The sequence below is a fragment of the Antrostomus carolinensis genome, unplaced genomic scaffold (genome assembly GCF_000700745.2).
Source record: "Antrostomus carolinensis isolate BGI_N321 unplaced genomic scaffold, ASM70074v2 scaffold534, whole genome shotgun sequence".
NCBI classification, from domain to species: Eukaryota; Metazoa; Chordata; class Aves; order Caprimulgiformes; family Caprimulgidae; genus Antrostomus; species Antrostomus carolinensis.
The window spans coordinates 150,086-166,914 of NW_010311194.1; the positions used below are offsets into that span (position 1 = coordinate 150,086).

Sequence of the window (16,829 nt, forward strand, 5' to 3'; positions counted from 1 at the left end):
TCACAAGTATCACCATAAAAATGTAAAGATTTATATTTGGATTATCCAAGGAATTTAAAAGTACAAGAGTGACCGATTTTACTGATTTTCAAGGGAATTTTTGTGCTTTCCTACCTTATTATCAAGGACTATAAAGATATGAAATTAATTTTTGTTAATGGAAATTAAATATCTTTTCACTCTAGAATATTTATGGTCATGTATGTGAGTTTAAGGTTTGTTTGTTTACTTGTTAGCAGAATACCTGCACTGGATAAATTTCTTTATCATCCCCTCATATCAATCTTGTTGATGTGAGATTACACATTTTTCTCGCTACATTTTACATATGGGATCACTTCAGCTAACTCTCAGTGCCTTGGGACTTCGTTCCGTAGCACACACAGAGACACAGTAGAGTCATCTATCAAAAAGAGAAAGGGTTCATTTTATACTATGACTTGCCTATTCAAGATAACCCTAAAGTATTGATAGCAACAAGGGATCATTGTTCCTGCAGTGGAGCTGGGAGTCCTGCCTTGAGCTATTGTGTATCCAGCAACAGCTTATGCACAGTCTGGAAAATCTGAGCACATCTTATTGAAAAAGAGAAGCTCTGAGCTTTGAGTATTTACTTTATTGGGCATATTGGGGCTTTTTGAAACTTCCACATGTTGGACTTCAAAATTCCACTTTGACAGCAATCAGACAGGGGTGAAAGAAACCTTGAGCTGATAAATCTCTTTGATGGACAGTATCTTTAGTAGAGGCACTTTAAGTTGCCTAATACAGCTCTCAAGGTTCTTTCTCTGAGGGCTGAGCTGTTATGCACTGGGAAGGCTGCTCATGACCCCGAGAGCTACACCAGTGGGAATTTTAACACCAACCAGGCAGGCCAGAAGTAGTTGAAATGCACCCCACTGGTTCTTACTGCTGGTGGTTGAACACCAGGCCAATGCCCTCTCTTCTTAGAAGTGTGATAGGAAAATAATAAGGAAGACATTGCAGGCAAATAGCATGGGAAATCCTAAATGATTTGCAAGGTGTAGAAAGGACTTAAAACAAGAGATTGCTTAAGTAGGCACATTTTAAGAACTAAAAGTAAATGTAATAGGTTAGACTGTAGTGCAAGACTTGGGCAAGAGCCAAGACCAGGCACACAAGTACATGCAAAAGTCTTAACAATATTGAAAGATGTCTGTGGAGGTCTGCCCTAGTTACCTGCGTCCCTCTCTGAACTCTGATTTTTAAAATGAATCACAGAAATTGCATGGCTGTAATTTTTGAAGTAGAAGTTTTCTTAAAGATCAATATCCAGACAGCACAACAGATCAGACTGGCACATGGCACAAAATCCAGTGATGCATAAGGGAGCGATGCTGGTAAAGTCACCCTGGCTGGTTTTGACTTTGCCAGCTCAAGAGACCAGATACGTGCTTTGCAGTGGAACATGGCATATGGTACAAGACCAGAGGAAAGTCCACGCTCCTATTCTCTACAATATATTCCCTTTTAACTCTGAATGGAAAAAATCAAAACCTTTCATTCACAAGTAGAAAATACAATTTTTCTAACTGGCAGCTCTTGAGATCTGTTCTAAGACTGGAGAATCGAGCAGTTACTTGAGTCAAAGCATAAGAAACAAGCAATGATGCAGAACAGATTCTGTAATACCTTGTAAGTCTTTTACATTTTGATATGTTTGGTATCTAAGCATCTGGTTTTGTTTATACACATGTAACTCCTGCTTTCTTCAAGAAGTTAAATTTGACTGAGGAATCAGAATGCGAATAACCATGTTAGGGCTGATGAAAGAAGCAGAAAGAATCTGGGCATTCCAGATGCAAATACTGCTCAAGTGTGAGGCAGTGAAAGGTCAGAGTAATTCCTAACACAGTAGGTCAGGACTGAGATAGAATGGAGGAGCTGTGGAGAAATCCTGCAACATCACTGCCTCTCATTTTGCATTCCCTAATCAATATAATTAATCCATCACTTACTTTCTTAAGATTGCAAACTTTCTAGAAAACGAGACAGCTGAAAAAAGATCTGACTGCAGAAGGAGGCTGCATATGGCCAATACAGCAGCTGATGGAAAAATCAATCTCCAACAGCCCGGCAGGTTAGAAGAACTGTGTCTCATAAAAGTCTGTCTTGCTCACCAGGTTTCTCAAATCATGATGTTGCTATGGTTTGGGGCAGGTTTACGGGGTGAGAAGGAGGAGATGTACAGGCTGTAGCCTGTTATTAAAATTCCCCAAAGTACAGCACAGGCTTCAAGGCACGCAACAGGAAGAACCTCAACCTGTACCTGCAAGCATTACCTCTTTTTTCTGTTGTGATCACTGTGGCTTCCAGAGGCTCCCCCCAGCCCTGCCTCGTCTTGGCAGATGTCCGGAAGATGTATGCTGACTCAGGGGTGAGATCTGTAGCAGTAAACTGCCTGACTGTTGAGCCAACCTCCACCGTTGTGAACTTGTTAGGGCTGCTGCTGGCCAGACGGTAGGCAATCTGGTACCCTGAAATCACAGCATCAACAAGAGACAGAGAAAAGATTAGGATTTTTTTTCTAGAAGGGACAGAAGAGCACCAAAACAATTAGTTTATCATAATTATTTGTTTATCTGAGACCAGAATACAGTAATTTCCTTCCTCTGCTGTTACAAAACTCTGCTATATGGCAGCCCTCTCCCAGTCAGGCACCAGACCTTACCAGGGAAATCACAGAGAGAAATGCACACAAGGGTCTACTCAATATTATCTGCCATGAAACTAATTTCACTTTCCATACTTTATACCAATAAGATACAAAACCAGTTTAATCTTTCCTGAGCATACTGGTACCTTTTTAGAAAGGGAAAGGAACAAATAGAGTTGGTGCAATTAATCTTACCTGGTTGAGCCAGTTCAAGACAACACTCTCTGTTTCAGCTTTCCACCCAAGCACACACACTCATATGTATGCACACATGCTCACACACTGTTTTGCCCTCTCAGTTTCAGCATTGGCTCAAACTAAAGGTTTTTCAGCTTGCAGAGCTGGTGGATTGCCCAAACCATGCAGCTTTCACACTGCTCAAGTAAAGGCTTGCTCCTGCTTTTTGCACTTGCCTTTTTCTCAGCTCTCCCACTCCCTGGTAACTGTACAGCGAGTGCCAGAACTGCCAATAAAAGCATCCTTCTCCCGTCACTCACCATTGCTGCCCTTGCCCACAGCCCAGGGAAGAAGCCTGCAAGCTGTGAGGTCCTGCTTCAACCATGCGGCACTTAATAACCAATTTTGTTGATGCCTGTAAGTGATAACCCGCATTCCAACCTGCCTAACAATTAGGAGTTCACAGTTTAGCCTGTATTATTAATGATCCAACTGTGCAAATGAGGGCTTCCAGAGTTCTCATGCACCACTAGCAACAACTGTCCCCCAAAGAGGATCTGCCAAATGTTCAAATCCATTCTGTAAACTCAGCAATTGAATCAGGCTCTCACTTCTGGAGCTCAACAGTAACTTTCAGTCCAGCTGCTGACTTCCAAAAGCAATTAATACCAGAACTAGTGTGGGGCTTTATTGCCCAAGCTGAATACAGTTGTATGATTAAATGTTTCATGGAGTTACACAGGGCAGAGAGCCGCCAACAAATTCAAATCAAACCAGCTGAAAACAAAATAGTCATGGCATGATTATGCCAACCCTCTGCTCATCTTCCGAATAACAAAGGGGTCTGCAGCACCTGAGACCATCTCTTTCTCTTGGAATTAATATCCCAGCTAGAGTTTGAACTCCCACTACCTTTTGGCTGTAACAAGAACAAGGGGAGCCAAACCTGGCGTGCTTCACTCGTGAAGGTCAGTGCATAAAAATGGAGGTTTTTATCTTACCTGTGGCTATTAGACAAAATCAATGACATTTATTTCCCACTGTGAATCTGCAACGATTGCCACATGACCACTCACGGAAAAGGCACAGTGCACTCTTGTGTGTGGTGCACCCTGTCACAAACAGTGGAATTTAATTAGGATACAGATGGTATTAATTTTGGTGTGCTCTTGATGATGCACCAGCATTTCCTTGTCCTTTTTTCTTTGGCAGCTGCTAGGGGATGTGGGGCAACAGCCACAGCTGCCTCATGTGGAACAAATTTGACTGCGCCGACACCTTGAAGAGTGCCTTGGCTTTTCTGAGCAACTGTGGCTTCAGTCTGAGCTCCCACATTCTGTGGTTACAAACCAGTTTGGGTACAGATCTGATTCACTGAAGTGCCTTAACGCTCTCCAGGCACCCATGTTTGCAAATGAACACCAGCAGCGAAAGGCTCCCAGCGCCCGAGCGAGCTCCCCTCGTGCTGCCCAGGTACCCTCACACCACAGCAGCTGGTGTCAGGCATATTCCTACAGCAACATTTTCACAGCTGGGTGGATAGCATTAGACTACTAGATAAAACGTGGCCTGATTTTTCCGAGCTCCTGAGCACGCTTTAGATCCCAGCAAAGTCTCACTTTGAACACTTCATTTTTCCACCTGCAAACTACCTCCCTTTTATCCACAGCACCAGCTCTCCCATTACTGGTCCAATATATTTCACCAAAGGATTTCTGTATCTTTAGCACTATAGTATTTTGATCTTTTTTAAAGTCCACAGAAAGGCAGATATCAGTGGGGAGAAGAAACGGATACACTACGATCTTTTCTGTTTATACAGATGTGAAGAACGCGGGAGTGAAAACCCCGGCGCAGGTTCTCAATAAAGGGGAAAAGTAGTAAAAGAAAAGCACTGGGGAAATTTTTACAGCAGCAGCAAAGATGAAGGAAGAAGCAACTAAGAAGGCTAAAGAAGTTTGATAAAGGGACATAAGACGTAAAGCATAAGACCTGGAGGGAAATAGAGAATATTAAAAGAACAGAAAAGTTGATTTATCTAGTTATTAAAAGATAAGTATGATATCTGGGATACATCCTTGTTGAGCAATTTCCTCTCTTTTGTAAACCTTTGTAAAATATAAAGTGTAGTTAAAACGTAAGGAGGGAATAGAAAGATAACTATTTACTGCTAAATGGTGGTACTCATGCTGGAAAGCCAATTACAAACACGCTCAGATTAAGCAAAGGAGCACATACATATCTATGCCATTGTAATAACTTACACAGGAGTGGATCCTTGGCTAGTGCAAAAACTAATTTAGCCATGAGAAAGAAGAAATCACTTGTCACAGCCTGTCTCTCTGACAGGGTCCATAAACTCCCTTTCAATGCATTTCCGTGAAAAACAGTACCAGCCTTCACTGTCCTCTCCTACATCTGCCGTGTTGGCTGACAGTCTGGGTAAATATCTGTTTTCCTGGACATTTCAGGCAGAGTTTACACAACCAGAGCCATCACCTTTACATATTTCCTCAGAAACTCAACACTTACTTCAATCTGATTCCAAGGGACATGTCCAACCTCTGCACCCGAACTCAGCTCACTCTTACTGCTACCTACAACCCACCTGAGAGATACCCAATATATGAATTTTGATCCTCTACATTATCTTCTCCTATCAGGCAGCCTGGGACAGCCAGGATACATGCTGGCATAAAAAGCATCCCTTTTCTTTTTTCCGAGTGACACAGAAGACGCAGTATTTAAACCACAGTTTAGGTAATAATTAGGGCTAACAGAAGATCAAAAAGATAAAATTATTAAGTTGATGAATTTCAGCAACAAGGGATGGGAGAAGACAGGAAATGTTAAGTGAAATCAAACGAGGCAAATCAATAGAGGTAAATGGAAAGTGTTCAAAGAGAAATTAATGTATGCTCAAAGGCTGTGAGAGGCAATAACTACAACTGCTGCAGTAGAGGAATAAGGAAGCTTCCTTCCCTTACTACACTGCAATAAGAAGATGTTGCAGGTATCTTAGATTTAAAAAAAAATTTAAAAAAAAAATCAAAGGTTAGGAATGAAAGCAAAACCCTTAAAAGGTGATCAGAGCAAACGTTTTTGGGAAACAAATATCTTACAGAGTATGAAGTATCTGGATGGTCAATAAGAATAACTCATATTGTTTTCTTAATTTTTGTTTTTTCCCCATACAGTATTAGATCTCAAATCTCTTCTGCTATTGGGAGTTCTGCTGTTCACCAGGCAAAACAGCATAAAAAAAGCCCAGAAAGATCAACTCTTCAAGAGTTTATTTATTCACTGAAACAAAGCTTATTTTTTCATTAGCATCTTTTTAAGTATTTTTTGCACAACTGCAAGGAGTTTTATGAGCTACGCTTTCTGAACTCAATAAATGGCAACAGTCTGAACTGCCTGTTAAATGTTAGGTCATTGTAACACAACCAGTGGATTCCCCAAAGCAAACAGGCAGGAAGATGACAACACACCGTGAATATAAAAAAAGCTTTCCAGCTCATCACCATACAAAGCCCTTCAGAACTGACAGCACCCGTTCAGGCAGGCCATGGTGCAGCAGAGATACAAACATTTATTAATTTGTTACAGAACTTAGGGAAAGTCAAATGATATTGGGAGGTTACCCTCTGCCTAGTGGAGCAGCAAACCAGTTTGTTGATTTTACCGCTTACCTGTTTAAGGGCAAGCGGATGTGCAAATGCAGGCTAGGATCAAAATATGAATTTGCAAACATGGATTACGTCCAGTTTTGGTTCTAATTCTCAGTGGAGTTCTTACACTCTTCTGTAAAAAGCTTCAGGTAAACGCTAAATACAAGGACACCATGAGGAATACTAACCAGCACCTGGAAGGATGCCGCTTGAGCTCTCGTTTTCAGGGGAAGCTCATAGACAGCAGTGCATATATTCCCATTAATGCATCATTTTTCTTTAATAGCATTTGAAGGAACTATGTTGGGTGCCAGCTGAACTGAGTGCAGAAAAGAAGACAGAGTGAAGCCTCAGATGGTTAGCTTAACATTCTCAAACAGAGAAATGGGAATATCTAGCTGTCTTCCACAGTAAAATATTTAAACAAACAAACAAGTGGTTTTCCCTCTTGGTGCCTGCCAGTATTCCATCCTAATCTCTCTCTGAAATGCTAGAACATGTTTTGATATAGATTACAAAAATGATAGCTGCAAAGGTGCTTGTATACTCAGAGGACAAAGCTAGCAGGGCAGGAACATTAGTTCAAAGGCTCTGAATAGAAGGTGCTCTTGCAAAGCAAGTATTTTTCCTTCCAAACCCCACTAATGGATAGAAGAGCACTGCGCAAAATTATGTTAATTTATTTTTTCCAACAATTCTACTGCAGTGCACTTGATTGTGGTGGTTACAATGGTGTCTTGAAAGTTCATTACACTAATGAGATTTAAAAGGTGTACAGGGAAAAAAAATAAACCTGCAACCTTTACTTAGAATGCTATACATGGTTTTTATCTATATTTGAAGCACTCCTCACTTCTTAGGAAAGATCACAGAAGTACCCAGCATGAGTAATTTTTACTTTTTCTCTCTGACATTGGCAGCTAACTACTTTCTCCATGAACCTCAATGTTTCTAACATCGGAGAAAAAAAAAAAAAAAAAAGGGAGTAAGAACTGTTGAATAAAGACAATGGACTTCAAAGAGGTGAATTGGGGGAAATGGCAGGAAACATCTCCCTGGGAAGGAATTCTAAGGGAAAAAAGAATTCATCTTAGCTGACAGTTTTAAAAGGTTCAAAAAAAGATACAACTATCCCAATGCAGACAAAAGATGTTAAGAAGCCAATGTTTGCTTTCAGAGCTCACTAATGACCTGAAAATCAAAACTGAATTGGACAAAAGTTGAAACAGGACACATGTCTAAGGGAGTGTATAAATAGACAGCGCAAGCATACACGTAGAGACAAAGTCAGAATGGCTAAAGAGCAAAGTGAGTTATGACTTAAAGGCCATCAAAGGCAATGAGGAAGATTTTATAAATACATTAGAAATCGAAGAGACAGAAGGAGGATAGGTCAACTACTGGGAAGAAAAGATGAGCACAAGCCAGGTGAGACAGAAAAGAACAGAAGGCTGATACCTCCATTGCTTCATTTGCACACACACAAAAAGTTGATGCTGACTAGATACTTAACACAAACTAAAACTGACAACAATAGAAGCAGGGACGTAGGCTAGAATAGAGAACAGGTTAATGACTATTTAGTTAAGCTAGATATAATCAAGTCAGAAAGGCCTGATAAAATTTGCCCTGCGGTGCTTATATAACTAGCTGGAGCCATCTCCGAATAGTCAGTGATTATCTTTGAGAACTTGTGGATGACAGGTGACATCCCAGAATATTACAGAAGGGCAAACAGAGTACCCTATCTTTTAAAATGGGAGGAGGGGAAACAGGAATTATGGACAAATCAAGCTGAAGTTCAATACCCAGAAAGAGCCTGCAAAAAAATTATGAGTCAATATATAAGCAACCATGAGGATAATAAAGTGCCAAGTAACAGCCTATATGTATTTGTCTGGAGCAAATAATAAATATCAAATAATCTATTTTCCATTTTGACAGTGTAATTGGCCAGGTGGGAAGAGTAGATATGATCCACATTGACTTTAAGTAAAGCTTTAATGCGGTTGCACACAGCCCTCTCAAAAGCAAATGAGAACCAGAATCTAAGGAAAATACTACACATTTTGAGCTGAACACTTAAAAAAAAAAAAGGTCAAAATGTTATCAGTAGTTTGCTAACAACTGGGAGAACATATTAAGTAAGGTCTCACGAGAATAAGTCATGAGTCTGGTTCTGTTCAATATTTTCATTAATGACCTGGCTGATGGAATTGTCAGTCTACTTGCAAACTTCAAAAATAAAACCAAATTGTGTGTGGTTGTGAGCCCTTTAGAGGACAAAAGTGTAATTTAAAGTGATCTTGATAATGAGGAGAAATGGTCTGGAATCAGTAAGATGAAATTCAATAAAGGCACCTGCAAATTATCACACTTACAAAGAAAAAGCTTAATGTACGTATAAAAGAGGGACTGAGTGATCTGGAAGTGTACTGCAGAAAAAGGATGGGAATTAATGGTGGGTGATAGACCTACTTAGTTACAACGTCAGTGTTGCAAAAAAGGCAAGTCAGGACAGTATGAAGTGTCCTGGGATGTGTTACTGGGAATGAACTACACAAGACAACAGTCTACATGCTAACCATGCCAAGCATTCTTTACAGGACACCCTTTCCCTTTCCTTCCACCCTGCATTTGTATAATTTCATTATCCACATCACAGCAATGAGTAAGAACCAACTGAGAAGGGGACGCATTGCACAAAGCACTGTGCAAAGACAAAATAAAAGAGAGTTCCTACTCTACCGAGCTTGCAACTTCAGCAAATAAGGCTGACAAAGTGCAGCAACGTGAGACATTGGAACACAGTCGGGAGAGCAAAATCTCTTTTATACTTTCTCATCATTTCTATCAAATTATTTTCTTTTTTTTTTTCTTCTTAACCACATCCTGTGATTCAAATCCCAATCTCTACTGAGAGCAAGTTCTAGGACACACAGTTCCTTAAAAAAAAGCAACAAATCAAACCCACAAGACAACCTGGAAGCCAAGCTTCCTTGAGCTTGCAGAGAAACCCTGCGTGGATCTGTCTCTGGCAGCTAACTGCTGCCAAGCTTCACACGGACTCTTTCTCATGCTCCAAAAATCCCTGCAGTGGCTGCCTTCAGATTCTATTTGATGATTTTCTTGCATCTTCAGGATCACTTTGGGAAACTACCCACCTGAGCAAACACTTCAGAGTTCTTGACTCAAGATTTAAATGTAAAAGACCAGTCCTTTATTTCAAGGGATGTCACCAACACAGCAGCATTTGAAGCAGGCACCCTCCACCCAACAACGAAGGCTTTAGGAAATATGGCTAAAAGCCTAGACAATGGCAGTGAAATTAGAAGCAAAAAGGCCTGTCAGACTGAGAACTAAACAAAAGCCAAAAGCTTTTACTTTGGTTTTCAGATTGAGAGACAAATCTTTACTCACCAGCTAGAATTACTGTAAAACATGTTGAACATCAGCACAGAACACAAATTTGCTGTGTAACTATTAGCTACTTTAATTTCAGAGGCAAGAATGGATTCTTAAATTGTAAAAGTCTTCACATTTTTACATTTTAAGTACAATTAGCTGCTGGTACACACGTTGCAAAGGCAACCCAAGAGTTATGAGAGCAGGAAGGTAAGAAGAAGGTTTTTCACTAATGCCTGTCATGCCTTGCTGCTCGTTTCCCTTGATGAAAAGCCAAATATGAGTCAACTTCTTGTGACAGTATTATCCAAAGGAAGCAATAAAACAGAAGCACACATGAAACTGAAACGTTGGGCATGCCTGGCAAAGGTGGGTGGGGGGAAGGAGGGGAAAATCCAGCTCTCCCCTGCTGCAGCCCCACAGGCAGGTTGCCCAACAGCCAGACAAACCAGTTACCAACCCAAACACAGATGGGAAGAGAGATGCCAATTCAAACACAGAGCCATGAATGACATGTAATTCTGGCTCAGGAAAACACACACCATGGAGCCAGGCAGAATGTTCCTCCTCACCACAGGGCACCATGTCTCTCAGCTGACACCGACCTATTTTCTTTCCTTTAGCCACGGATTTGCTTACGTGTGGTTTCTAATCCAACGTGCGAGGGGAAGGAAAACCCAACAGCCGGAGCTCGTTCTGGTCTCCCACCCTCTCCTCCCAGCCCTGGGTTTGCCGCTCTCTCTTACCCAGAATAATTCCATTAGGCTCCTCTGGTGGCTGCCAAACAATCCGTACCGATGTCAGCCTCACCTCGGGGAACACCAGCCTCACGGGCGGCCCAGGGGCTGGAAAGAAAAAACAGATCATGCTAGCAAGCATGGCATGTCAGAGGAATTACAAGTTCTCTGCTCACCCTACACAGAAGACAGCTCAAGCTGTATCTCAACAATAATAATAAATAGATGGTTAGGAGCACCTCAGTACATACATAATATAAATTTGTTCCAAGGAATCTTGTCCATGGCCAATGCCTCCAGCACCTGTGGACACCAACCACAACACAGACCCAGTGCACCCTACAGTGTTTCACTGCACCTGTGAAATGCATTTAGCAGGATGCTCTGACAAAGGAGCTCTGACCTCCGTGGGAGTTATCTCCCAGCAGTGGAGTGGGGTGTCCCTGCGAGCCGGTCGCAGCACTGCTGGGCACCTGATTGCTTACTATGAAGCAAGTCACTGAGCTGCCTTCACAGAGTTATGTGTCAGCTTAATCTGCTTCATCCCTGTTGAAATTGAATAATCTCCTCTCTGTGTCATCAGCACCAGCTTTGAACTGCCTTCTGATTTTATATCTGCATTTTAAACACTTAGGTCTGAGCAGTAGAACCTGAGGCAGGTGAGATGCACATTAATAGACACAGCTGGTGGCTGCACTGACCGTCCCAGGTTCACAAGGTGAGAAGATGCTAATTCATATATTAGCATCTGCAAAATTTCCCCTTCAGCACAAATTCCACCTGTATTACCCCTGATGATACTTTTAATTAAGTTGAGCCCAGAGGAGACACAACATATTTATGTCAGGGGTATGGAGATGGAAGAACAATTTGTACCATTTGCCAACACTCACTTAAGGAGGCAACTGCTATAATGGGGTTATCTAAAACAAACAGTTTTAAATATTTCTCATTATAGTCCGATATGTACATTTCAGTGAGTGCTTTTTCTCTCCCTGCAGAGTTCTGCTAACAGTAATTTCTCTTTGTTTCCTTTCAAAGAAAAGCCAAGTCCCCAAACAGGCAGTGTGCTGGGAAAATGGCTAAAAAAACTGTCATGGAGCTGCTGTCCCTGTTACTCCTTCCTTGCACTCCACAGAAAATGACTTGCTAAGCCAGACGTCTGAATGTGTTTTCAGCCCAACCAAATTACCTTAATGAAGTTGCTTGTAGAAACCAATGTTTATTCCATTACTGTTGAAAACATTTTGATGAAAAAAAGAGACTTCTTTTTTTTTTGAGGGAGTAATAAACAGAAGCCTCTCACACTGATATTAACCTTCATTTGATACTGAAAAGGTAATGAAACTAGAAGTAACTTTAGCATTTGCAAAGCCAAAAGTATTTTACGAGTTGAACTAAATTTCTGTAAAACTCCATCAAAAATCCTCCCACCACAGTGATGTGTTCAGGCAGCACTGGGACAAGGGGCTCACTTGGGTTCCCTTCGACACATCAAACTGCACTTGGGAGTCCCTGAGCTCATGGGAAGCGCTGGAGGCAGTTGCAAAAGGAAGCTGGTATGATCATCTGCCAGGGTCAATGACTTATTCTTTTCAGGAAAAAATGGAGAACGGATTACCAAAGTTGCAAATTCTATATCTCTCCTTCAGTCCAGTCAGACTCAGATTTGTTTATTGCTTTTAATTGTAGCACTCTCTATTTTTTTTTTTTTTTAAGAGCATGATTGAATATTCAATAGGAATTTATAGTTGGGCTTTTAAAATTGTCTTCAATATATATTGTCTACACTGAGCTTCAGAGTACAATTTTAGAAGCTTTTTCCTCTTCATCAGCTGCAGAGGAAGGGGAAATGGGGACTGGTTTTCCAAGGTTTTGCCAAATCCTCAGCCCATGACCAGTGGAATAGTGCTGAGCTATACTGCGTAAGGATCAAGTCCTTTAGGTTCAAAGTTGAAAAAAAAAAAAACCAACAAAAAAACCCCCCGCAAATAGCTTTATTTAGCTGCTGTCTACACTTGCGTCACTAAAAGAAAGCAGTGTTAAAAGGTTGGATCAAATAAAATACTTATTTTGGCGATCTGTAAACTTACCATCATCCTTAGTTCTTTCTATAACTGGAGGAGAGCTGGGCATTCCATCTCCAATGCGAGTGAACGCCAGTACCTGGATCTCATAGAGCACATATTTCCTCAAGCCAGCCAGCAGGAAAGACTGAGTGTGGTTACCTCTTACTATCTGGCTCTTTGGTTCGGAGTCGAAGTCTTTTGCTCTAAAAAGGATCTGCAGAATAAACATTTATGAAATATAGGAAAAGAAAAAAAAGATTGTTACATGAGGACTGAAAAAAAGGGTATGCCTTTTAGATTCCTCCATTTCACAAAATATGAAATGAGACTATATTCACCAATCATCCCTTTCAAAAACAACACACTTCTCAGATCTTCCCAGCTGACTTGGGAATAATAAATGCAAAAACATATCCAGGTAATGTAAGTAAAAAATTAAGTAAGTATTAAACTCCAGCTGCGTACCTTGTAACCCAGGATGATACCATTCTGCTCAGACTCAGGAACTGCAGTCCATGTTAGAAGGATCTGGGTTGAACTCACGGCTTCAGCAGAGACATTCTCAGGAGGAGCAGAGGGAACTGGAATCACACAGCATAGCCAAAAGCAGAAATAGGTAAGACATACTAGATCATTTTGTTCCATCCTCCTTTCTGCTTGGGATTGTTCCAGGATCCCATAGAAGAGCATTCAAATACAAAAGGATTAGAACAGGTTCTAGAAAATCCCTTCTTCTCTTGTATTCATTCTACATCATCTTTACATTTCAGTCTGCTTCACAATTTCTTTCCAGCTCATCTCAGAAATCAGAATGTTTGTAAAGAGCCAAACATCTAATACAAATCCATGTCTACAGATAGACAGTAATTATAGACAGATATGAATAAATTTCAGGTTCTATATATTTGTAGTAATTAGAATCAAGTTTAAATTGCTGGACTTCTACAGAAGTCTATCTCCTAGTATTTCTTTTGAATACATTTTATTTCCCTATACCAAAAGCTAGAAATCTTTATGAATGGGTCTTAATCTTATGGTACAATCTGTTCTAACAAGAAGTTTTACGCCACCCTGGCTTCCTATATTATCTGAAAGGAAATTATAGCATCTTGTCTAGAGTTAGCAATAATTCCAACCACTGGATTGCACTCCCAGTTCAGTAAGAAGTTCTTTAACCTCTAAGCCTTTTGATTATGTGATAGTGCTCAACATTTGCAATACATCAATTACAGACAGATACATTAACACAAGGTGTATTTTCAGGGACTGATACGGTGCAAATGAAAGATATGCCTCTTTCATTTATGTTGCAAAATTGGCTCTTATGAAACTAGAAACATCATTAGAACTGATGGCACAGGAACACTGTAATTTTCTCTGACTCGAGAGAAGAGCAAACTTGCATTTTCTCATGCCATTAAAACTCTAACTGCTGCAGAACCACCACATGACTGCAAGCTTTTGTAGGCAAGTTTAATAGCGTTCCGTGTTACGCAAGCAGAATTGGAGGCTATTTTTAAGGGTTCACATTTTATGCTGCCCTTTTGCATTTCTTTTTTTTCCTGTGGCATTTCCAACCTCTGAAGGGTACAATCTTTTCTAAAGCATGATACACCTGTCAGACCTCAAGAGTACATTTCACCAACTTCTGTTACACAAGCACTTATGGAGGGTAAGGCTTGATTAAGTCCTGAATATATCACAAAAAGGAGCACAAATCTCTGCCAAAAGTAATGCTTTCCTGGCTGTCCGAATGAAAGAATAGATCTGCTGTTTTGAAGGCGAGCTCCTGAAGCTCCTAGCAACATGAACGAGATAATGAGTATGACACTAGAATTAATATAAATTGAAAAAAAAAACCCGCACCACCCCCCACCCTCGTGCACTCAAGGTTAACCACAGAGAGAGTCATTTCTGAAACAATTTCCCTGTTACCAATTATTTGGGACACGAGGAACAGAGCACCATGACACAACACTGCAGCAGACTGAAATCCAATTTTTTTTCCCCTCCAACGCTGAAGTGCTTTTTTTAAAAAAAAAAAAATAAAATCTTCTAGATTTATCCCCCACAAGGATATAATTATGTTAAAGGAAAATAGATTGCCAGGAGCCATGAATGTCTTTGGATAGCTGCCATAACTTTATCTGTAGATCTTCACAAAGAGCTACTCCCACGTGAATCACTTCTGGAGAGAGAAAGGGTGGAGGTGGGTCGCAGGAAACCTGAATGCGTAGAGGAAAGAAGCCCTTTCCAGCCACATTTATTTTTATTTTATCTGGTTTGAAGCCTTTCAAAGAGAGAAAAAGTTTCTTTATTTTAGAAATATTTCTTTTCCTCTTTGATCAGTAGCCATGAGATTTCCCGAATTCACAAAAGGTGGAAGCTGTGCCCGAGCTGGCCCTGTGTGCACACTTGCTCTGAGGTGTGTGTCCGATCATGCTGCTGGCAGGGAAACTCAAAAGTTAACAAAGGAGAGAATGGTCTATTGGGAGATTTATTAGCCCAGACTCCTCTTAATTCCCAGTGACAGCCAGAGCAGCTCAATGTCCCCACTCATTGGAAAGGAATCTAAGCCCAATGCTTAAAGAATAAAAATACTTGGGTTCACTGAATGCGCTTTAATTTTCCAGTTCTCATATTAGTGTTGAGAATTTTATTCTAATGTGGATGTATGAATTCAGGGCCTGCAAGTGATATTACAGATCTTACTGCTGCCAGTCTTTTATCAAGTAACAGACTTTGATAGACCCTTTAAGAATGAATTGAAACATAACCTTACTTTCTCCAACCCCTCTCCTCTCTCAGGATATCATGATTCAAAGAAATTATAGTTTGCTAAGACTAATTAGTGGCTTGAGTGAGGCAAGAGTTCCCTTGTTCCTCTGCAGGTTCCTTTCTCTAATGCTGATTTCCTTAACTGTTGCACTGAAGACTTATAAACTCCAGAAGAAGAGTTCTCATTAATAACCCACAAGAACAGTACAGAAGCCAAGTAACAGTGTCCAGAAAAAAAATAAAAATAAAAAAAAAACATCTCAGCACTTTAACAAAACGAACCGGAAATACTGAAACTAAATGATGAGCTAATCCAGCAAACTGCCAGCTGCATGATGTACTTCAGAAGATCAAACGTAGGAAATGATAGAGTTACTGGCACTTTGCACTGGAACTTCAATAAGAACTCAAGTTTTTAAGGTTATCCATGTTGACATCTAAGCTCACGCATCCGCTTTCTACATATATTTGATAGATAGCAAATGATGCTGTTTTATGTCTCTAACTGGGCCAAAAGCAGCTTTTAATAAGCTAGCCTGTATTTTGGTTTTCTAAGAAAGCTAGATAGTGGGATGGCAGTGGTTCTTTCCACTTTTGCAGCTCATTTTAGCTGAACATCCATCACTGTTTTTTCAAAGTAAAAATTAAGCTGGCATATAGTATATCTGACGTCAATTAAGAAGTGCAAATTTAGAGCAAGGCAAAAGTAGCATAGCAGCAGTACACAAGCATTTTGCCTATAAAATTAGGCACTGCAGGCCAAATTCTCAGCTTGTATAAACTGACAAATCCCTGCGGTGACACTGGACCACATTTGAATTATCAAGTGATGCTTTAATCACACCATAGTAACTGCTTCATGGAGGTCAGCCTCTGAAACATCAAGAGATTGATCCTTGCCACAGATGTGTGACCATGCTTCTACAGTAGCTGATTTTAAAAGACAAGTATACACATTCATGCAGTTGAGTATCATGAGCCCAAAAAATATTAAGACACTGGGTTAGGTGTATTTGAGATCAATTGCTTGAAAATAAGGGGCTTATATCTAAAAGGAAGCAGCTCTGTTAAGGTTGTTCTAATACATTAAGAGGTCTTCACATTTTCCTGCTTTCTCTATATTGTACCTACTATCACTGACAATTTATTGAGTGGAAACTGAGCTTGTTACTCTGCAGTTATTTTACACTGTAAAATTTAATGAGTTATTAAACATTTTGAATTGATAAAACCTGTCCTGTTTAAAAATCCTAATTCATCTCCCTCTATCTTCAGCTGCTTGCAACCCTATCCCAGATTTTCATTTTAGGGTTTC

At 40.3% G+C, this 16,829-nt stretch overlaps 1 protein-coding gene across 1 annotated transcript in view; it reads right to left on the reverse strand.

Moving 5' to 3' along the window:
• LOC104523909 (protein sidekick-1) overlaps nt 1-16,829 on the reverse strand; it is a gene marked incomplete at its 5' end in the record, with an annotated part of 288,170 nt that overhangs the window by 59,858 nt on the left and 211,483 nt on the right. Inside the window, 4 exons of the mRNA XM_029084663.1 lie at nt 2,304-2,498; nt 10,677-10,775; nt 12,761-12,950; nt 13,202-13,317. Coding sequence (XP_028940496.1) covers nt 2,304-2,498; nt 10,677-10,775; nt 12,761-12,950; nt 13,202-13,317 — 600 coding nt within the window. The remainder of the gene's footprint in view (nt 1-2,303; nt 2,499-10,676; nt 10,776-12,760; nt 12,951-13,201; nt 13,318-16,829) is intronic.